This window comes from Heloderma suspectum, chromosome 1 (assembly GCF_057233095.1).
Source record: "Heloderma suspectum isolate Gila_16-S chromosome 1, 16-S_ref, whole genome shotgun sequence".
Lineage (NCBI taxonomy): Eukaryota > Metazoa > Chordata > Lepidosauria > Squamata > Helodermatidae > Heloderma > Heloderma suspectum.
In genome coordinates this window covers 299,306,785-299,331,007 of record NC_139458.1, presented here as the reverse complement: position 1 = coordinate 299,331,007, position 24,223 = coordinate 299,306,785, and the positions used below count along the sequence as shown (strand labels likewise).

Sequence of the window (24,223 nt, the reverse complement as noted above, 5' to 3'; positions counted from 1 at the left end):
TGGGGAGTAGAACTGAATGTTATCAACCTGGCAGGGGCTGCTCACCCAATGAGAGAGGCCTGTTGCCTTGCCCCTGTCCAAGCTCCTCCCTGCTACTATATTATTATGAATGGAGAGTAAGTAATTCACAATTCTATTCCAGCAAACTGTCACAGAGTTAGAGCTCCTCCCGCTTTCCCCCAATGTGCACACTTTTGCATGAAGAAGCCAAAATCCTCAGTTCTCCAGTGCAGCATCTAAAGGTTCCCTGTGAGAGCACCCCCCCAGTTCACCCCATTCTAGCAAACTGTTGCAGAGTTATTCCTCCTCCCCTTTTCCCCAGTGTGTGCAGTTTTGCATGAAGAAGCCAAAACCCCTGATTCTCCAGTGCAGCATCTGAAGGCTCCCTATGAGAGCACCCCCTCCATTTCATCCCATTCCAGCAAACTGTTGCAGAGTTACAGCTTCCAGCCCCCCTTTCTCCTTCTTTGGGCATTTCTCCCTGCTCGCAATGATAGGCTTTTCTGGTCCTGTGATCCTGAGACCAGGGTAGATCACTACTGTGATTAAATCCTTATGTGCATAAAGGCATGTGCCCTTAAGACCTTACTGCAAGTATCACAGAGAAGTGAAGTTATGTGACATCAGAGAAGTGACTTTACACATCACAGAAGCTAAGTAATGCAAACATCACAGAAGTGCATAATCACGGAGGCTAATTACTCCCACTGGCAAAAAGGAAGTGCAGTGGGATTCTGAAGGCTTGAAAGAGCACTCTAGCACTTTTGATGTGTTGGAAAGGCAGGCTAGTTATTCTAGTTACCTAGGTTACTGAGGCACAGCCAGATGAAACACACACACCTAGGAATGCCCCAATCATACCAAATGTAAAGTAGAAGGATGGGCACACAGCAGCTGAACCTCAGGGGAGCTGAATTAAAGAAAAACAATAGAGTAAAGGTACTCTGCAAAAATGCTATTTTCCCACAGGTAAATTCTGGAGTGGCTGTAGAGTGGTCACAATGTTATGTGTCCCTAATGACTTTAAGTCACAGCAGCATCAGAGAAAACCTCCCATGTAGACAGGCCGCAGGCAGACTGAGAAAAGAGGTGTGGGCAAAAAAAGAGGCTAACTTAATGTATACTTTCATGGGGTCTGAGGTGGCAGTAACCAGGAAAATTATCTTGGGGTTGTGGTGGATAGCTCAATGAAAACATTGACTCAGTGTGGAGCTGCTGTGGAAGAAGCAAATTCCACGTTGGGGATCATTAGGAAAGGAATCGTGCATAAAACTGCCGATAATGTAATGCCTTTATACAGATCTATGGTGTGACCCCACTTGGAATACTGTGTACAGTTTTGGTTGGTCACTGCAACTCAAAATGGATATTGTAGAGCTGGAAAAGGTACAGCAAAGGGGGATATGTTTTTCCCCTTCCCTCTAATACTAGAACCTGGGGTCATCCAGTGAACTGGTAGGAGATTCAAGACAGATAAATGGGAGTACTTTTTCATACTGTGCATAGTTAAACTATAGAATTCACCACCACATGATGTAGAGATGCCCACCAACCTGGACGGCTTTAAAGGGGGATTAGACAAATTCATGGAGGACAGGGCTATCAGTGGCTACTAGTCCTGATGGCTATGTGCTACCTCCAGTATCAGAGGCAATATGCCTCTCAATACCAGTTACTAGGGAGTCTGAGCAGGAGGCTGCTATTGCACTGATGTCCTGCTTGTTCTCTTCCCACAGGCATTTAGTTGGCTACTGTGGGAACAGAATGCTGGACTAGATAGGCTTTTGGTCGGATTCAGCATGACTTTTTAAAAGTTCTGTCACAGACGTGACTGGCATTTTGTGGTTTCACTCTGAAGACCCTCACTATACACAACCTGATACGGGAAAGCAGAGGTGAAAAACTAAGCCAGGTGTGCCTCCCTTCAGAAACATCCCTGCCTCAGTGTCCATTGGTGCTCATTGGGAGGCTTCTGATCGCCACCCGCAATGGGCATATAGAAACCCACAAGTATAACCGTGGCTGTCTGCAGCATTGGTGGATCATTGATAAACATGCTCACATATTTTTTCTTTTTTTCTTTTTTTAGGAATCAAAGCTGCAGATGCCAAAGAGCTGAAATTAATTGCATCTCAGCCCTCACTGAAGCATGTTTTTAATGTGGCCAACTTTGATGGCATTGTGGATATACAGAATGAAATAGTCTCGCAAGTTTGCTCAGGTGTTGATGAACAATTGGGTGAGCTGGTCAGTGGAGATGAAGGTGAGAAAAAGCTTCACAATAACTAACTTCATCCTTGTATAGATATTCATCTAACCATAGTGAGGACACTAGTTTTTAGGAAGGAAGTTTTTAGAAAGGACTACAGCTCAGTGGTAGAGTGCATGCTTTGCATGCAAAGCTTTCCAGTCTCAGTCCATAGGTAGCCTCTCCAGTTAAAAAGGCTCAGGTAGCAGGTGATATGGAAGACCTCTGCTGAAGACCCTGGAGAGCCACTACTGCTGAGAGTAGACAATACTGTGCTACATGGACTAATAGTTTTACCCTGGCATAAGGAAGCTTCCCACATTCCTAAGTTATTTCTGGCTGGGATGCAAAAGCTACCTTCGTTGTACCCAAAGGCTTGTGCATACCAAGCAGGAATATTTTGGAGGTGACCTATTGTTTGTTGGAATAGCAGACCCTCATGCCACACTGTGAACTATTTTGGAACTTCACTTAATTAGGAATGTGGTTTGCTCTGTGAGCTGGGCGGTGGGGGCTGCTGTTAGAGAAACACAGCTAAAAACTCTTGCTTGGGTATGCAGCTACATCTGTTCTAAACATTAGATGCTGATCTCTTTGCTCTTGGAAAGCATATTTATAACCAATTTTTTGTGTTTAATTTTTCAGCTATAGAACCTCCTTCAAACCTTGTAGCTACACAAGTCTCATCAAGATCAATTAGAGTCACTTGGTATCCTTCTCCTAGTGAAATAACTGGGTACAAGGTGGACCTCATTCCAATGATAGCTGGTGCCAAACAACATTCACTGAGCGTAGGACCTCAGACTACTGCTCTCAATGTAAAAGATCTTTCTTCGGACACAGAATACCAAATTAATGTGTACGCAATGAAAGAACTGACTGCTAGTGAACCAGTGACTATAATGGAAAAAACACAGCCAGTAAAAGTTCAAGTGGGTAAGTCATTGGCTGGTGAAATGAACTATTGCATGTTGATGGTTGAATTATATAAAAGCAAAATGCTGCTGCAGCCTTCTCCAACCTGGTGCCCTTTAGATCTTTTGGACAACAGCTCCCAGCATTTCTGACCATTGGTCATGCTGGTGGGACTGATGGGAGTTGAAATCTAAAACATCTGGAGGCATCAGGTTATGGAAAGCTCTGCTACTGGGAAAAGCTAATTAAAGTAAAAGACGATGTTAATTCCTAACTGTCATTCTTTTTAGCTATGACTTTTAGATAAGCCAATAGAAAAGCTCTAGGGTATAGCATTAGAGACACAAATGAAATCCTATACATATTTACTAGGAGTGAGTCCCACTAAACTCAGTAGGACTTACTTCTGAGTAGACAAAAGATTGCACTGCAAATCTTTTACAATACATGATAGCAACAGCCAATAAAGTGTGTGCCACGTGTTCATTCATATGTATCCCGATGAAGAATGTATTCCAGCAGTAGAACGGATACATAAGCTGAGGAATGCAGTATGGATGCCTAAACTGACAAATTAATATGGATTGCAGAAGGAAGACACCAGATTAACAACTATCTAGAAATGTAGCCATTTTAATAGATTTTTTTAAATTAGTAGAATGAAGGGGGACGAAGAACTCTTTTTTTTCTTAATATGAAGATGTCTTTAATATGGTCATTGTATTGTGTGTATTTTATAGGATTATTTAAATTAAGATTTTAAATAGTTGTGTGATCTGTTATAAATTTGCCTAATAATAATATTGATGATGATGCCAGCCCCCTCACAATCACATGTGAGGAGGCCATACGCACTGAAAGATTGCATGATCCTTCCCCCTGAAAAAAGGGGGGATCCCACAAATCATATAGCTATATCATACATTATGTAGCAGGACTGGTGGACACATGTGAGTATCCATCCATTAAGCTTAGGAAATGAGGGCAGTTTTTCTATTAATAACATTAGAAGTTACAACACTAGAACTAATGGTCATTCAAAGAAACAGATTGGTAGTAGATTCAGGACAGGGAAAAGAAAGTACATCTTCACACATTGCATAATGAACTTTGGAATTCACTACTGCAAGATCTGATGATGGCCACTGGTTTAAAAAGGGAATAGACAAATTAATAAAGGATAAGTCTATCAGGCTGCATTTACCTAGGAGTAAGTCCCATTACAATCAATGGGACTTACTTCTGAGTAGACATGTTTAGGATTGTACACCCATGGTTCTTAGCCATGATAGCTAAATAGAACCATTAGAGGCTGTATGCCACTGAATCACTTCCTGGGGCACAAAGAATGTGGAAGAAGGAATTCTTGATGTCCTTGATCGACTGTGTATTTCCTTGATACATCTGGCTGGCCAATTCTTGTTGGCCACTGTTGAAAACAGGATGCTGTGCATGGACACTTGGCCTATTCCAACAAGGCTCTTATGTTCTTAGGTACTATCAACAACAACAATTTATATCCCATTTTTGAATTGCACATCTTTTACATGGGGTGTGTGTGTGTGTGTATGTGTATAGTGCAAGACTAGCAGCAGCATGTGAATAGCCACAAAAATCAGAATTCTCAGTCAAAAGCCTGGAGAAAGAAGAACATCGTGCACTCTGTCTGAAACGCCATCAAAGTGGTGGCTCTCCGCACCTCTTCAGAGAGGAGGTTCCAGAATTTTGGAGTCTTGTCTATCAGTATCCAGCTTGCAACAATGGTGGAACAGATGATAAAGTCTGCTCGTTAGACAAGTACGGAGGAATTTGTTTTTGCTAACAATTTTTTTTTCATTAGAAGAGCACATTTGCTGTTTTCAGAAATACAAAAACATTATGACTGCCCATTTAGTAGGAGATATCAGAGCTAATGTAGCATGATGACTAAGCATGAATTGCTGGGTCAAACTTGCCTCCCTCGTGAACTCGATAGGCACTATCTCTTAGTGCCGACACCCCCTGCAATATGAGGGTGATGCTGATCATGATGATGTGAAATGTTCTGAACAATCTAAAGAGTTGTTTTTTTTGTTTGTTTTTTTTTTAAATTCATTTCTATACTGCCCAATAGCTGAAGCTCTCTGGGCAATTCACAATTTTTTAAAAAAATGTATAAATGCTAAATATTCTTTCTTTTTACAGAATGCTCACAAGGTGTGGATGTAAAAGCTGATATTGTGCTTCTGGTTGATGGTTCCTACAGTATTGGCATTGCCAATTTTGTTAAAGTAAGAGCATTTTTGGAAGTGTTAGTTAAAAGCTTTGAGATTTCACCTAACAAAGTTCAAATCAGCCTTGTCCAGTACAGCAGGGATCCTCATACAGAGTTTACTTTGAACAAATACAACAGAATTGAAGACATAATTCAGGCTATTAACACTTTCCCATACAGAGGTGGATCTACAAACACAGGCAAAGCAATGACCTATGTAAGAGAAAAAGTATTTGTTACAAGCAAAGGTGCAAGAGTGAATGTCCCAAGAGTCATGATTCTTATTACTGACGGGAAATCATCAGATGCTTTTAAAGATCCAGCTATAAAACTGAGGAACTCAGATGTAGAGATATTTGCAGTTGGTGTTAAGGATGCAGTACGGACAGAATTGGAAGCAATTGCTACACCACCGACAGAAACTCATGTGTATACAGTGGAAGACTTTGATGCTTTTCAAAGAATATCCTTCGAGCTCACACAGTCTGTCTGCCTACGAATTGAACAGGAACTTCAAAAGATTAAGAGGAAATGTAAGTAGCCTTTGCCATGTAGAAATGCATGTGGAAAATGTCCATGAAAGGGTCTGGGCCAAATGTTACTAGCTATATTATATACTACTACTTATAGGGTACTGACCACACTTATAGTACAAGAGGGACAAATAATATTTTTATAAAACTAAAAGCTGAAAAGATATTACAAGTTAGTTTTGATACTGAAGTCTATAACATGGTTTGCAACATAGACATTTTATCACTTGAAAATATCTGGATCCAAAATTAAACTTAATTAATTAATTAGTTAAATAAGCATGGAAAGGGAGAAAATTAATAGAGAAACCTGTTTAGTGTTGTTGGTTTTTTTGTTTAAGTTGTAGCTTGGCCCTTTAAAATATATACTTGATACAATGTTTTGTATAATGGCCACAATTCAATCAGCGTTAAGCCCTGTTAGATCTTGTTGGTTTCAATGGGAAAGTTCAAGTATACACTACACTATACCCTTGAAAACAATTCAGTTTAAAAGTGCTTAATTTGGACAGGATTGTGCCTATTGTTAGTGCCTCCATTGATTTTACCTGAATTGTCCTAAGTAGCACACATACCTGTGGAAGATAAAATCTGGCAGAGCAATCCTAAATTGTATCAGCAGAAGGGGAGTGAAACAGAGGCTCCTCAACTGCTTCGTGCTGGTCAGGATGGACTGTGTGTGTGTGTGTGTGTGTGTGTGTGTGTGTGTGCTGCGGCGGGACTTTGCTAGAGTTTTCGGCCGTGCGGACCTTTTTATAAATAATCCCTCCCATTGCAAGCAGTGGGGAGGAAATTAGCTATACCAGCCTCAGGCTGGTGTAGCTGAGGGGCTCAGGCTGAGCTCCTCTGAAAAGAACAGCAGATCCAAAGCCAGCTCCGTCCTGCCCGTGGAATGACCTGCTCTGGGGCCCACCATCAGTAGGAAAACTACTGGTGGTATATTTATGCCCATGGAGCTTTATGCAGGTGTAAATAGGGTCTCCAGGGTGGATAGCCCTCTCACTCATGGACTTCCTCTCTACAGTGGAGGGGACATCTGCCCCATCCTAACCTATCTCAGACAGTTGTCTGAAGGGATAAGAAGCATTATTGCAGACTAAATGGTTTGGATTCTGGCTAGATACCTGTGAATGGAGGGGCTCTTCCATTCACAGATGGGTCCATAATCCAGTAGAAGATTTTACCAGTGGAAGAGGGGAAAGGCAATTTTTCCCAGTTCCCTCTTCCCCTGCAGCCCCTCCTATACTATTCTGAAGGGTCCCATAGCCCTTCAGAACAAATTTTCAAGGGGCACAAGGAGCTGCAGGGAGAAGGGGGGATCAGTTAAAGTCATGGATGGGAGTGTTCTGTGAGTGGAACCCTGCCGAGGGGATGGTCCCACTGATGGAGGGTCAGTTAGCATCTAAGCCGAATTCTCTGGGAAAGGTATGGAAGAGAAATTGTGTCCATTGTGATGTAAGAACTTGCAAGGATATATTCCATGGGATGTAGCTAATGGTTTCTAATGCAGTACCAGTATCTTCAATGTTGTTTGAATTCTAGATTTAAATTAGTAAACAAATATAGATTGTTTCTACTTCTTGCAGTTGAAGAGAGCCTGGAAAATGTATGGTCAGATTTTGGTTTACAAACCAGAAAGGGTCAGGGCAGGGTTTTCCACTGACCAGCAGATTGAACATACAGTTGTGGTTTCTTTAAATATATATATATCTCAGAAGTTTACACCAAAATTAATCATGCAAATTACTGGCACAATGTTACGCATATTTAGACACCAAAAAGTTACATAAATCTTGTAGGACTTTTTTTTTTGTCTAAATATGCATAGGATTGCACCCTAAATATAGCAAATCTACCCAGTAGCATAATCCATTACCATTACATATCTTGGATATAACAGCAGCAGCAACAATACTTTATATATCATTTTAGAGTTTTTATAGTGCTTCATGTACATTCTCTTGTTGTAAGACTTGCAACATCTCTGTATGGTAGGTTACTATTATTATCCCCATATTACAGATGTGGAACTGAGACATGAGAGGGAGTGACTCACCTAAGGCTGCCCACTATGTTCACAGCAGAGGCAAGATTTGACCTAGGGGCTTTCTGATTTATAGCTCCTCCAATCAAATTAGACAGTTATACCTCATTCATATATATGAGAATGAAGCAGACACATGAACAACAAACATGGCTGCCACCATTATTGCACGATTGGTAGACGGGATTTTTTGTTTTAGCACAACTTTCTGTGTCTCTCACTGACCCTTACAATATTACCCTTTCTTGCTGTATGGAAAACAAGTGAAGGAATTGTTTCCAAATCCCACTTATGGGATGGTTGTTTATTAAATGCATCCTCTATATGTTGTCTGGTGTTCCAATCAGTGCAGATTTTCCCCATCAACTTCATGTAGATTAGCTTAGACAAGGCATTTTTTATGTGTGAAGTACCTGTTCCATGAATGGGGCATTGTGTGGAAAGCCTCCTTATATGGTTTAGTCACTAGATGGCACTAGATTTAGTTCTATCTGGGTGGAGTCAGGAGTTGCCTGTTGAGACAGATAATAAAGTTCTTGTCTAGTTTCTTGACTGCTGTGTCCTCTAAGCCTTTCATAACAGGCATATTCTCCAGATCTTCCACTATCTGATAATTTGACTAATTTATGCCTTTTAAATAACCCATTCTCCCACTAATGATTAATAGTCTAGTGGTAGTGGTTTTGGGGAATTCATTTTATTTTAACAAAGCCAGTGTAACAATGTCAAAACAAGAGAGAGATTGTGATTGTTCTTTGAGTCATCTCCATTTCTTGGCTCCTTTTTGTGGATGGATGAAAGAATAAAAACCATGTTAGCTTTAGCCTTTACATAGTTTCCCAGTATTGGTAGGGTTGCATAGCTGTAAGTGGGGATATACTGATGTTATTATTCAGTTTTTCTGAAGCATAGAAGAGGATGTTCCCAGCTAGACTATGCAACTTAAGTTTTCAAATCTGTAGAATCAGCAGTTTTTGTCATGGAAAGCCAGAAAGATGGAAATAGTTGGAATTTCTGATCTTTGTAATTGTAAGATTACTCAGATACATGCTTTCATTTGGGCTTTAGATAGTCTGGTAAGCAAGACCATCAGTACAGCAGCCAGTTGTTTTCTGCACATACTTTTGGAATTTACAAAAGTTTTATCAACCCGTGATTTGCTCACCAGATTTTTATTTTCAACAGCTTACTTACCTGCAAGTAATCTGGAATTTTCAGAAGTGGATTCTTACAGTTTCAAAGTTAGCTGGTCTCCAGCAGGAGCTGATGTTTTGTCTTACCTTGTCAAGTATAAAGTGGCTATTGGTGGAGAGGAATTCATTGTTTCTGTACCAGCTCCAGTTACTAACACAGTTCTTACTAATTTACTACCGAAAACCACATATGCCATCAGTGTGATTGCAGAATATGAAGATGGTGATGGGCCTCCCTTGGATGGGGAAGAAACAACTTTAGAAGGTATTATTCCTATTGCTTCACTTCTGTTCCTTCTTCCTGAAAACAAAGATAGAGGCCAGATACATGTGTTACTATGGTGATGTGATTACTGACCCCCCCCCCCACCCGTGGGTCCAGGTTTTGGCAGCAACCAGCTTGCTGTGGTTACATATCCATCAAGCCATACTGTGTTCAAATAACAGCTGTCTAGAGAGACTGTGATTGAGGAATCAGAACCCACAATGAAAGATCTAGTACTGGTAAATGAAAAAATGGCACTAACCTCTTCCATTGCATTCTGGACAAGAGATGGAACTGCAGCAATACAGATTGGATATCCTTTAGGTTCTGAGTTGAAGAGAGTGGATAGGAGCCAGATTTAGTTATGCTTAGAGTTGGCCCATTGAAATCAATGGGACTTAAGTTAGTCATGACTAACTTGATTTCAGTGGGTCTACTGTAAGCATGACTAAGTCTAGATCCAATCCATTGATTCTTTGAAGGAAAAATTCTTGTCCAAATATATAAAACACATAAAAGATAACTAATTGTAGTTTAGACTGTTTGTAAAGTAGAGAGTTGCAGTACATCTTTACAATTCAAATAAGCAAGGTTTAATATAGTTGATTAGAATTTCTTGGATTCACTTCCTTGCTTATTCTAGAGATATGTAGTATATAGTGTACTTCCCTTCATAGGTGGCTTTCTGGTTTAAACATCCTTGGATTGTAATCCATCTTGACATTCCCAAGGTGGTGTGACTCTGAAGGATCATTTAAAAATGACACCCATCTAGCAAATTAAGTCATTTCTTCAGCATTTTAAATGGACTGTCAAATTTTAAGAGACATCCACTTTCCCCTCTAATGTCATTTATATATCCTGCATATAGACACTTTGGTTAGACTATGCTTACCTCTTATTACTTGATTTAGATTTTTAAAGTGCTATGAAGTCTTATACACACAATGTCCCTCATTGTCCCCATCTGCAGTACTATCACTGTATAAAGTAGGGCGTTATTCCACTATTTTCAGTTAGATGGGATAACACCTCAAATGAATGTCAGGAAACAATATTTCTAGACTGTGCATTTTGGTAAAAAGTATAACTATTTATTTATTTATTTATTTATTTATTTAGAGTATGTATAAATCACCCTTCATCTACAGTTACCAAAGTGGTATGCAAAATATAATTAAAATGCCATGTAATATAATAAAACAATCAAACATCAAACATTAAAATATAACAATCAAGGGTAGCAAATACAGAAAAAAGACAACTCATATCAACCAACTTTAAATGCCTGGGCAAATAGGCTTTGGCTTGGCACAAAAAGAGTACCATGTTGGTGCCAGTCACACCTCTATGGGGAGGATGTTCCACAATTGGGGTGCAAAACAGAGAATATGATTGTTGTCATATAATGCAGCAACAGTACTTGGAGAAGAGGCTCCCCTGATTACTTTATGGCATGGGGAAGGTTGATATAGGGGGAAGTGCTCCTGCAGAGGTTTGGGTGACAAGCCAAACTACTTAAGATTTTAGGGTTTTTTCCTATAAGATAAATAAAATAAAATGGCTTGCATTTGTGATTTGTTTACTTCTTTTATAGTCAGGGGATCGCCACGAAACTTAAGAGTAACTGATGAAACAACCGATAGTTTTAAAATAGGATGGTCACCAGCTCCAGGGAATGTTCTCAGATATAGAATTGCATATAGGCCAGTTACTGGTGGGGAGAAAAGAGAAATAACTGTCTCAGCAAATGAAAGAGCAACAACACTACATACTCTGAAGCCCGATACAAGATATGAAGTTTCTGTTACTGCTGAGTACCAGTCTGGGTCTGGAAATGCACTGAACGGCCATGGAAAAACTGAAGAAGGTAGGCACACAATATAATGCTTGTTGGATTAAGGGCATTTTCATGTAGGACACAGCAGCAAAGATGTGTTGACAGCATGTTTGAACATGATGGGAAGCATAGCAAACTCAGCTGACATCCTAATGCACGTACTGGTGCATGTTTTGGCAACATGCATACATTACACCTTTACATGTAAAAACGTCAGTGTGTGGACTAGGCCCAAGTCTGACAAACCTACATTGAAGAACAGAGGTACAGTGGCAAGAAAAAGTTTGTGAACCCCTTAGGGTTGTCACATATTTCCAACCTAAAATGTTACTAGATCATAATCCTAGAAAAAGAACAATAGATAACCTCATTAAACAAATGACACTCAAACATGATGCTTTTTCAACATTTATTTATCCACAACTGATTCAACATTCAATACCCATGTACAAAAAAGTATGTGAACCTTTAGATTCAGTACCTGGTGGCACCCCCTTGAGTTGCAATGACTTCAAGTAAGCATTTCCTGTAACATTTGGTCAGTCTCTCACATCAGTTTTGAGGAATTTTGGCCCATTCTTCCTCACAGAACTACTTCAACTCAGTGACATTTGAGGGCTTCCTTGTATGAACAGCTTGCTTCAGGTCCTGCCACAACCTTTCAATAGGATTTAGGTCCAGACTTTGACGGCCATTCTAAAACATGGAATTCCTTCTTCTGCAGCCATTCTTTTGTAGATCTGCTTGTATGTTTGATCATTGTCTTGTTGCATGACCCACTTTCAGCTCAGCTTCAGCTCATGGACAGATGGCTTGAAAATTCTACCTTTGACTCATCTGTCCAGAGAACATTGTTCCAGAAGTCTTGGAGATCATCTATGTGATCTTTAGTAAACTTCAGACAGGCAGCAATATACTTTTTAGAGAGCAGTGGCTTCTTCCTGGCTACTTTCCTATGAACACCATTCTTGTTCAGTCTTTTTCTGATCATTAAGTCATGAATGCTCACATTAGCCAAGGCAAGAGTGGCCTGAAGATACTTGGATGTTCCTCTGGGGGTCTTTTTGACCTCGTGGATGATGTGCTGGTTTGTTCTTGGAGAGATTTTGGTAGGATGACTGCTCCTGGGTAGAGTGGCTGTGGTCTTGGATCTTCTCCATTTGCAGACTATCTGTCTGATGGTGGACTGGTGGAGGCCCCAATCCTTAGAAATGGTTTTGTAACCCTTTCTAGACTGATGAGCAGCAATAACTGCTTTCCTGAGGTCCTCAGAGATGTCTTTTGATCGTGGCATGACGTGTTTCCACAGAACCATATGGTGAAGACCAAACTCACAAAGATTCTGATCCTTTTATATGGTGAGGCCTCCCAAACTCACCCCTGAAGATCTACCTAATTACTTAAATGCCTTATTCTAATTATTCCCTTTAATTCAGCTGTTACAACCAGGGGTTCACTTACTTTTGCACATACCCTGACTCTTAAGTATTCATTATTTGCCTTATTTATACATTGTCTAGTACTCATTATTTGCCTAATTTATCCATTGTTTTATCTCATGTGTAATTGGTTAATATAAACCCTATTGGATATTTAGAAAAGGACTGGTTTTGATTCATGAAGGTTATCATGGTACAACTATGGAATTTCCATAATTCCCATTACAGTTTACAAACTTTTTCTCACCACTGTATCTAGGTACCCTTACCAGTGCAGCAAAGCCTCACCCAAGTCCTTTGTCTAGTGGTGCATTTATCATCAGACATAATATTTCTCTGTATCTCTTATATTTCATTCCAAGGGCCATCTCCTCCAAAAAGAGCACCTGTCGTTCCTTCTTCTGTTTCTAAAATGACAGTTTCCAGCAGTCAAGCTACTTTAGTTTGTTCTCCTGGTTTGGTCATCCATATTTAAATACTATCCTGTGTCAGTTGCTTACATTTCCAAATGTGAATTGTGTCATGCTTAAGTACTTACATCACACATATTTCACAGTAGACTTAAAGATATCAAACTCCTATTTCAAGAACTTTCTGTGTATGCTTTTATCATATGCAGTTCTGGGAAGACCAAGAGACTTGAAAGTTTCCGATGCTACAACATCCTCATTGAAACTATCTTGGAGTTCAGCACCTGGCAAAGTACAGCGATATCTTGTAACGTATACCCCAGTGACAGGAGGTGAAACTAAAGAAGCAACTCTAAGAGGAGATACCACCACTACAGTTCTCAGAGACTTGGAGCCAGGAACGAGATATGATTTATCTGTGACTGCCCTTTATGCATCTGGAGCAGGGGATGCTCTTTCTGGACAAGGGGACACTCTTGAAGGTAAAAATGGCTGGATTTCACAAATTACTGTTATAACTGAAGATATATTTGTGGATACACATCCCCTTCTTGCTTGGTAGCCAAGAATTAGACCTGCTTCACACATAATACTAACCTATGGTTTATTTAACCCATTGTTAACTCATGGTTTGTTGCCATACCCAGGGTTTCTCTGGCAGAAGATGGAACAAACTGTGGTTTGTTTTCTTAATCCCTGGGTTCTTTGTTTCCCCCCTCTTTGGCCAGCTTTCTCCCAGTATCCCAAATACCTTTGTGGTAGTACTGGCATGTAGAGCAGCAAGTCTTTTTGATCACTCATGTCTGCCATCTCTGTAGCCTGGAGAAACAACCAATGAACAACCTATGGTTCTAGGTTTACATGTTAAACAACCCAGAGTTCAAAACACAGCAACAAACCATGGGTTCTCTTTCTGGGTTGTTTGTGGTTAACAAACCGTGTTTGTTAGTGTGGCTGGGTTTCCACATCACAACAACCCAGAATTCAACAATCCACAGGTTAAATAAACCATGGGTTTGCATTTTGTGCAAACCAGGTCCTAAACTGCAGCAATAATGCTAAAGTAGTACACAGGGTACCCAAGTTTAATATCCAGCAAAAGGAAAGAAGGGATAATCTCACTAAGTTTTATTTCATTTAAACTCTGTGGCATGATGCCTTTTTGGATTAGTCACTGGAAGACTTGGGAATATTTCTTCTACAGCCAGTTTCTGTGGCTTCTGTGCATCCCTTCATATCACCATCAATGTAGACATTTGGCTGAAAGACACCACTGAGGTTGGACAGCCTTATCCTTTAGCTGTCTGGGGACATGGTTCTTGAATTGGGTGTGAAGAGGTCTCAGATCTATTACTGAGACAAGATCATGCTTGAGAGAGAAGTGGGGGCGCACCTTTGGGGAAGGGATCATAGCTAAGTGATAGACGATATGTACTGTATACATAAGGCCCCTAGAATCAATCCCTGGTATTTTTTTTAAGAGAGATCCCATGTAGTAGGACTGAGGAAGACTTCTGCCTGTAATCTTGGAGAACCACTGCCAGGAGCAGCTTTATGTGTTTATATTGTTATGCTTGCCCCACTTTTCTGAGAGGTGTGGAAGTTCCAGAGGTACAGTGCTTACCTACATATGCAAATCATTATAGTGTGGCTTATCACACGGGATGTGACTACTCCGTTACAATGTTCTTGGTGCTATTTATAGTAACAATGCCAGATAGAACACTGATACATTCACCATGTCAGGATGAAAAAAATACTGAGCTATGTCAGCTATTTAGTTCAGAAGTGAGCCATAGATTCATTATTATAACGATAATTTCAATGTTTGTTTGCTATAATTCAAATCAGCACAGAGATATCCAGGAAGGCTTTGTTTGCAATGTCCTTTCTAAATGCATCTTTCTACTTGTGTGCATGTGGCCTGTGTCAAGAGAAGTGGTTTACTACAGCAGGGTCCTGTAATAACTCCTGCCTGTCTGCAGGCATTTACACAAATGCACATCTTCATTCAGTCAGAGATCATGTGCAATATTCTGCCCCTCTCAATATCCCTATTCCTTTCAGAGTGCCCTGCATCAAAGGAAGCCACTTCACACAAGACATGATTTCCTACCTGGAGGTCATGTGGGTTTGATGGCTGGTACCATCATGGTGTGCATGTCTGCATTGCTTCTGGTACTTACTCGTCTCGTGCCACATTGCTCCTTTTTCAATGGATACGTTTTGGAATGGGAAGTCCATGGTATGACAGTGCCAGGCACACCACAGGTGCAGACAACTAAGGGCAGCATTTGCACACACTATTTTTAGGAGAACCTTACTTGTCCTTTACAAATTAGCCTCCTCAACCCATTTGTCTGCATTGCAGATGTGTAAAATGGCAGTTTCAGTCTGCATGCCCAATTTCCCTACTTCATATTATGTTCATATTTACAGAGGACTGTTTCTTATACTCCCACTTTATCAGATCAAGAGCTATGGAGACATGCTCCTAAGGGCAGCCTGTGACAGGAACACAGAGAAGCAGGAACTGCCATCGAGAACTCAAGGCATACACCTTGTTGTAGGGATTTAGAGCAACCTGAAATACTTACCTTAAAAGTTCCCAACCCAATAAAATTAAAAAAACAAATGAACACATGCCAGTAATAACTGGGGTGCTTCACTGAGGTTTAGCGCTGCATCAAATAATTTAGTGAATAAATCTATTTGTTTAGGTCATATGCTGGGATCCAAAGAGGCCTGTGCGCTTTCACAAAACAGTTCCATGCATGATGCATGGGCTGGGGGGTAGGGAGTTTCTGATTGTCTTTTCTGGCAGCAGCTCTTTTTTTATCTCATGGATTTTTGTGCTGGAAGATCCCTTACCTCAGTGACAGCTTTTTAGGGAGGGCAGGGGGCTGCTACTGGAAGGGGAGCTGATGCCCACCTCCACATCATGCCTATGTTAGCTTGCACATAGCCATTTGGATCCCAACCAGGGTACACTAAAGCAAGAACTACGCTCTAATCATTTATTCACCAAATACTGAATTTCTTTTCATTACATGTTCAGCTTTTTTAATATGTACAATAATAGAAAGATTTCCTGTTCAAAACCCTCCTTTCCCATCTACACCAACTGTATCATGTTCTATGCCTTTGCTTAACATAATGATTCAGTTTTAAAGATAAGGCATACATAATTACTCCTCCTACATAACCTATGATGCTTGTTTGGTCAGGCACCAAGGGTATGACCAAGGCCCAAACAGCTTGCCATAAAATTATCATTTTCTCATATTTTATGCTTAACTTAGATGTGTTGTGTTAACTTACCAAAATGTCCCATAACTTGGAAATCCAGTCTGTCTCTTTCAGTGGCAGAGGTGACGATTTGTGTAATTTCTATGCATATTTTTTAAAATGTTCATCCTGTGGAATGTGTTCATTCTTCAGCTGGATAAGAGAGCTTTGCAAACATGCTGTAAGATGAATTTTTGGAGCTCTTGAGAAACTTTTGCTCCCAGACTGTTTTATGAGAAAAAAATGTATAGAACTCTGTGTACAAAAAATGACAAGTAGACTACCAGAGGAGGCAAGGCAGCATTTTAGACTGGTCATGATTACAATTTAGCAGCACAGACATGGGACACGTTCTCTCTCCAACCCACCCTGAATACTCTTCAAACAAGCTGACTTCTGTGGGTGGGATGAAAGATCTGATGGCTGATTGTGTGTAACAGAATGAAATTATAAGATACGCTTGAAAGAACAAGAGGCAGAAAGCAGAAAATACTTTGAGAATATAAGTAAGAATGAGAGGCATTGTCACAAGGGGACAATTTTTAAAACACATATTCATGACAAATAACTTAAGTGAGTAGTGATGTAGTTAAATGGAAAAAGTTTCCATTAAGTTCTAGAGTTATGAGTAAGAGATATGCACAGTCAGCAGGGGTACCATTTATGAAGTGGGGCAGGAAGGCTGCCCTTTCTCAAATCTCAGCGCAGATGTGCTTATTCCTCAGGAACACCTATATCTCTGGCTATTATGAAATATGAAAAAGCAGCCACAGTAAAAGATCTTTTGTCATTTAGGCTGCAGTCCTATACTCTCTTTCCTGGGAGTAATCCCCATGAACTCAACAGACTCTATTTCTGACTAAACATGCATAGGATTGTGCTGTTAATTTTGGAAATATACAGGGGAAGGCCTTTGAGCCTTGGCTTGAATCTCTGTTTGCTATATTCTTGCCAAGCATTTCTGTGAATCCAGCTACCTTATCTGCACCACAAGGGCTGAGCTTTGTTTCTGGATGCGGACATTGGCATGCTTGCTTCACTTTAAAAACACACACTTGGCTGCCCTCTTTTTAAAACATTGGAAATTAATGGGCTCTTGTTGTTGACAGAACAAAATTGTATATATGAACTGAAGAAATTGTAGGGCCAAACTACTTGCTATGTTAAACGTGTTATTGCATTGAACATGGTTGGATTTTAAAACAAAAATAGTTGCTGGGGGCTGAAGGCAACATGATCATAGCAGGCAGGAATGTGGAGTCTAACCATTTTCCAATGCAAATAGCAGCTTGGGATGGGGTGATTTTGTCAGGAAAATGGCAGGGACCCCTGTCCCAATCCTGATCCACCCCCCCCTCCACTCTGGCTATTTTTGTTTAAAAATCCAGTCACATTAAATGGAATAATGCTTTTAACATAATGTGTAGGGTTTGGGGAGTGAGGTTAGTTACATACCTTCCTAGCTATGAATCTTAAACTCTTCCGCACTGAAATCACTTTGCCCTGCTCTACGGAAACCTAAAATAGTGTCCCTGGTACTCTGGCTTTATGACAAATGGTGGAGGGCATAGCCTTGTAGGAGTGATGTCTCTTTTCAGAAGATGAACTTTTAGATCTCATTTTAAGTACCAAGTTCCCTATTCAATACCGAACAGGCTATTTAGCTGACAGGTACACAGGCCTGGAGAGCTTCTAAGAAGAAGCTCTTGCATTCTAAAATCAGCACATATTTATACCTTTTTTGTGTAGAAATTACCTCATAACCAATATTATCTACTGTCCCATAAATTAGGGCTCACTCACTGTCTTAATTGTCATAGAATCATAGAATAGTCTGAATTATGAAACATTTTTAAAAATTTAGAACATACATAAAAGGCTTATGAACATACATAAAAGGAATAATACAGTCTCGCACCTGTTCATTACTCAAATAAACTTTCGGCCCAAGTGATAGGCCTTTAAATCAGCATTTTCTCTTTGGATACCATCAGGTCATTTTGACCATTACCTTTATGCCAGTTTCCTAGAATTCATTGTGAACTTGCTTGTGTCTCTGTTTTGTTGTCTCTTTAAACAATTTAATACAATGCTTCTTAAGTTATGTACATTTTCAAATTCTTAACTATCATTATTAGTATTTAGCATTTGCATTTTATAATAAGAAATCTTATATTGTTTTAAGAGAGGTGGGTTAGCATTTTTCCAATAGTCTTCCCAGCAAGCCCAATAAAGCAAAATCAACTATTTCCCAAAATCCAGGACAAGCTGCTACTAATAATTTGGGAGTTAGAAGCTGCTAAAAGCTGGAGGGATAATTTAACCTATCAGTGGGCAGCTTCAGTCTTGCATGGTTTACTTTTTAAATAGAAGCCCCATAGTTCACTTATGCATTTTACTTTTATAAAGCAAGAATTCATACTTGGGATTGCTTAACAATTAAGGTATAACTGTGTTCAGTGATCCTGAATGTGCATTCTTGCTTAAAAACTTAAGAAATGCCTTGTTGGAAATCAGATGAAAGTCTACGGCATCCAAAATTCTTTGTAAGAACCCCAGCAACCAGCAGTCAGTAGGTGGTCTACCACAAATTGGCCAGTGGTCCATCAGTGGAACACATTTTATTTTATACTCACCTATGATTAACCAGTACTAAGACTCAGTTAGTAAAACACAGGATTTTCTTTGATAACAGATGCCCTCCAATAAATGCTACCTTGATTTTCTTCTGGCCAGCTCCTGGTTTTCATTACTTTTGGTGGTGCTGGATCAGTTGCACATTATGGCACAGTCAGCTTAAAAGAAAAATTGGATATTTCACCACATTGTTCTCCTCCCTAAGCCACAACCCCCCTTGGGGTTTTCCATTTGGTGTTTTATTTTTTACACAGTCCGAGCCAAACCCATGGGTCATACACTAGAAATAAGGCATAATGGTAAACACAGCCATTGTAATGAGTGGAAACCCCATCAATGGCTAACAATCAAATGTTTCTATGAGCTACTGTTTTTCTAATCTCTTTTTCCCATGGAGAGGAGGTGGTAAGAGCAGATCTGGCAAGAGCTTGCTTGTTTGCCTTGAGGTATAATGTCAAATGACAGGAACATGCTGTGTACTATCTGCTAAATAGATTAATTTGAACTGAATATAGGACTTGGTGTTTTTTTGGCTTTTGCAGTTTTGAGAGAAAGATAAATTTACTTCTAGATCTGGCAGACAGTGCAGGTGTTATTAGCTGTAATCTACATATTCATTCCTTCAAACCTGACAACTGTCCTCTGCCTGGAAATAAGAATATTTTAGAATTGCTCCCGTGACATTACAAATATGCTGTTTATAAAGGCCTGAGAAGAACTGATCAAAGCAGAGCTTGTTTACCATTTGCTATTCAGAGCAATTCAGCAGGAAAAACTGTAATTTGATCATTGCTTTGTAAATAACTGAATCAGATTCTGAATTTAGATTACAGTTCAGTAATTCACTATGACTGTGCAACTAATGAACTGTAATCTTTGTAGGTAAAAGCTGACTTGTTGCAAGCCAGTTTATTATAGGAGATGGTGTGGTCTAAATAACTTTTATTAATGACAGTTACAAAACTCAGAAGACTAAAGATACAGGGTTGGAGCCAGATATCTGCCTACAGAAGGGAGTGGGCGGATGTCTGGATTTAACCCAATAGCATCTAACATCTACATGTATGTATATATGTAGGAGAATTCTTCCATTGCCCTCTTATAATTGGATAATACCTTCCTCTCTTTTCTCAAGGAAGAAGAATCATCCTACTATGTAAATCAGGGGTGCATAACCTCAGGTCTGTAGGCCAAATTTGACCTGCCTGGGGTCCCAGATCCAACTGACTGACCCCTGACAGTTCTGTGGCTGGTGTATTTATTTTCAGCTGGCCACACCTTTTGGCCAATAACATGTGGCCACCTCACAGGACCAAAGAACCAATAGAAGTTCTTTTAGAGTGACCCCCCCCTTGCCCCCTCACAGCAATCAGCTATAGGGCTGGCCCTACCATGAGGCAGAGTGAGGCAGTTGCCTCAGGCAGCAAATTTTGGGTGTCATAAATGGGCAGCAAATTGTTAGTTATATAACTTGTTATTGTATTTCTACTGCCATGGAGGGGGAAAGATGCTTATGGAATTTTCTGTCACATGTACCAAAATAGCTCAGCTAACTTTGGGCACTATTTTCCTTGACTTTGGTGGGTGCAGGATAGCATTTGCTGCTCTGCCTCAGGCAGCAAAATGTCTTGTGCCAGCCCCTTCTAATTCAGTATAAATCAGTATAAATACCAGTAACATTCTGGGCCAAAACAGACATCACTTTAAATGTGTGTCTAGTAGCTCTGCCTTTAAAAAAAAATTATAGTGTAGGTGCAGGGCTCCCCAGTCAAGATCAGGACCCTAGCATGGTAGGTAGGGGAGCTTTTGAGATCCAAATCAGGTTCCTGGCACCTACTCTAGAGTAAAAATGGAAAGAACTGCTAGTCACTGTCTATTTTGGAACTCACTTTCTTTGCAGCTAAGGGCCAAAGGTGTGTCCCTCCTTGGCAACTGTAACCAAGGCTTTTGTTAGCAGTCAAGCCCCATACATTGTTACCTTTGCAGAGGTCAGAGGCCTAGTGAGGTACACTTTTACCTCATGGTTCATTTCTAGCTGAGACAGTTAAGCAAAAAAGTTATAACTATTCATAACTCTAAACTCCTAGCCTTTCCCAGTAAATAATAGATAGTAATAAATAGTTTCTTTTCAATTGTACAGTGGTGTTTTGAAGCAGCAAATTAAATATTGTGTCTTCTCTCTAGTTAGGACTTTCCTGATGTGCCCATAGTTAACTTAGAAATATTTTAGAGATAGAGGTCCTCCTACAGTTTGAGTCAGTACCAGTGCCAGTGACATTTCCTTACAATGAAGTTTTTAGCATAACATAGGAACGTTACGCACATGTTTTGAGTTGCAAAGTGCTTGCACCATACAAAGAGGCTCTGTGTCTGCCTAGGAGATTTAGTGCTGTCTCATGCATTATTTAAAATTATACATTCTTAGTTTTTTGATACTGACATTTTCAGGAGACATTTGCCAATTGTTAAACAATCGTGTCACTTGTCCATTCTGTGGGAATGCCATATTTCTAGGAAAAAACAAATCACCATACAGGAAGTGATTTACTCCACATGAAAACTGTAACTGGCTTCTTCTAAATGCTTCTAGAATATTGCATAACTGCTGGAATATTATGTAATAAAGGAGTTGTTTTCATTTCATGCCAGTGTTGTATTTGCTCTAATGGGTTAAACCTTTAGCTGCTATTCTAGTCACTTTTTATGATCTCTATGCACCATCCTAAGGCTGCATTCCTGTACATTCTTACCTGGGAATAAGTCTCATTAAACTCAGTGGACGAGACATATTTCTGAATAGATGTATATAGGATTGTGTTTTAAATCTGGTAATTCTGTAGTTCTGTTGATATTGTCAGTGAGAACTGTGGCTGTACATGTGCCCTAAGTAGGGATGTTGGAGAAGTCCACAATGGAACCAAATCAGTTTGGATTTTCATGAATCTGACCTGCGGATTCCGCAGAGGACTGGCTTTCCCCCTTTCAGGCGGATTCCACAGACTTGTGGACTGGGGTTCTAACTTTCCTGAAGTTTGCGCAAATTTTGTTGTGGAAAAGCACGCAAAATTTAAAAAAAAAACAGCCAAAAATGTGTATTCCCCCGCATAGGTCAAAGAGTGAAAATGCGCATTTTGGGGGATTTGGGTGGATGATGGAACGAAAGGCACTGACAATTCATGAAATACAGATGGAACAGGTTTTACACAATCTGTTCATACCTAGCCCTAAGCAAGCCTTAAAAAAAGAGAGCAGGAATTATGTGCCCTGGGAGAATCCTACACCAAGACTGTTCTAACACATGTGCAGGCTGTGCATGCTCCTCTGGTCCCACTGTTGTCACCATCTACCCTCAAGCAGTGCAGGACCGTAGAGGTGAGGGAGCAGCACAGACTAGATGCAAATGCAGTGTGGATGGTGGGGCTTGTATGTGTGATGTTCATCGGGACAATATCCAGTGTGATCCAGCCCCTAGAAAAATAGCCGCCGTGATTGCACTCTTAATATAGCTAAAGGTTCTGTTGTAATATAAGTGGATCTTAAGCTTTGCATAGGGGAGGCATCTCCAAGTAGCATGAATTACCTTGACCGCTAGCATAAAAATAATGAAGAAATGCAGGTACTACACCAGCTTCTTCCCTTTCTGTCTTAATTCCATAGGACTCCATTATAGATAGCCTCCACTTGCATTGAGATGCACATATTTTTGCCAGGGAAGGCACAACATCCTCTCTGGCACCTTACCAGCATGTGCCTTCATTAGACCATGAGGCAGAGCACTGATCTGCCTCAGTCCTTCAGTTCATTTGTCAGTGCTGGGAATCAGTGGTGTAATGCTCCATTCTTTCCTCTTAGCTTTTTGTGGATATTGTCCTCCCCTTCTCTGTTTTGACATCCATGTTCCTAGGCTGAGGACAACAGTGAGCAGTGCCAGGCAAACAATTTTTTCTTGCTTTGTTTTAGTTATGTCAAAGGGTTACCTTGACCATAGCATTTGTGATTTAAGTAGGTTCACTATGAGGATAGTGTAAAGAGAGCTACATTACACATATGGATATGCAGTTAGTTATTTGCTTAATCCATTCCAAGACTTTATCTGTGTTTTACCATAGTTGAGGGTTGTGGTGGTGTAGCAGGGTTAAAGAGATTAAAAGTGTAATTGTATGCATGTTTTTTTCTGAAGCAAGTCCCAGTGTATTTAATTGGGCTTATTCTCAGGTGTGCTTCACCCTGAAAGAAAGAAAAGAGTGAGCTAGGTGGAGCTGTAAGGGACAGTGTGACAAAGCACTATGTACAAAGTGCAAAGTAAAGAGCAGTGTGGTGTATTGGTTAGAATGTTGGACTTGGACTCAGGAGATTCGGGTTCTAGTCCCCACTTGGCCATGATGTTCACTGGGTGACTTTAAGTTAGGGATAGCCATCACTGGAAAATCCGGTTCTGTTTCAGATTGATAGAGTTCTGCAGAATGTACAACTTGCTTTTCATAAATTGCAGAACCTTCCCCCCAAAGTGTGTGAAATTTCTGGAAGAGGGGAAAAGGTGGGATATAAATGTAATACTAAACCAAAATGAAAAATAGATAATAGATAAAGAGACGTGGAGCTGTGCAGGGAACAGAAGCAGCCCTGTTGGTTGATCTGCTGGGGACTTTCTCTTAACTTTCTGGAGTTTCTGAGTCTTCCAGAGATACTGCCTCCAGATTTATTCCCACCCCCACCCTCTGAAAAAGTAAGTTGAAATTTTCAAAGATGCTATACTTTGCCAAAGGTGATGGGGTTGATACACAGGAATGGCCAAAACCCTGTGAATATTTAATAAGTCAGTGGCTGTCATGCTCCTAATAATTGTTGTTCAGTCGTTAAGTCATGTCCGACTCTTCATGACCCCATGGACCATAGCACGCCAGGCCTTCCTGTCCTCCGCTCTCTCCCGGAGCGGACAGGTAATTATTGGCTGTGATTTAGCCTTTCTTATGGGAAATTGTAAGTTGGCACAATATGCATTATTTATTCCAGATCTAAGATGATTAGTAGGTTAATGGGTTTATTGGGGATATTTGTTGTGGTTAGCTTGCAGTTACAGCACAATACTTCAGAATTAATTTGTTAAACAGTCCTTGGAAATTAGCTGAATAAAATGTTGAGCTTATAGAACTTCTG

The 24,223-nt window shown here is 40.2% G+C and overlaps 1 protein-coding gene across 1 annotated transcript in view; it reads left to right on the top strand.

Annotated features, from left to right (window-relative positions):
• Nucleotides 1-24,223, top strand: part of COL12A1 (collagen type XII alpha 1 chain) — a 134,461-nt gene that overhangs the window by 5,375 nt on the left and 104,863 nt on the right. The window contains exons 6-11 of the mRNA XM_084826903.1: nucleotides 2,090-2,263; nucleotides 2,894-3,184; nucleotides 5,348-5,950; nucleotides 9,180-9,452; nucleotides 11,050-11,322; nucleotides 13,351-13,623. Coding sequence (XP_084683029.1) covers nucleotides 2,090-2,263; nucleotides 2,894-3,184; nucleotides 5,348-5,950; nucleotides 9,180-9,452; nucleotides 11,050-11,322; nucleotides 13,351-13,623 — 1,887 coding nt within the window. The remainder of the gene's footprint in view (nucleotides 1-2,089; nucleotides 2,264-2,893; nucleotides 3,185-5,347; nucleotides 5,951-9,179; nucleotides 9,453-11,049; nucleotides 11,323-13,350; nucleotides 13,624-24,223) is intronic.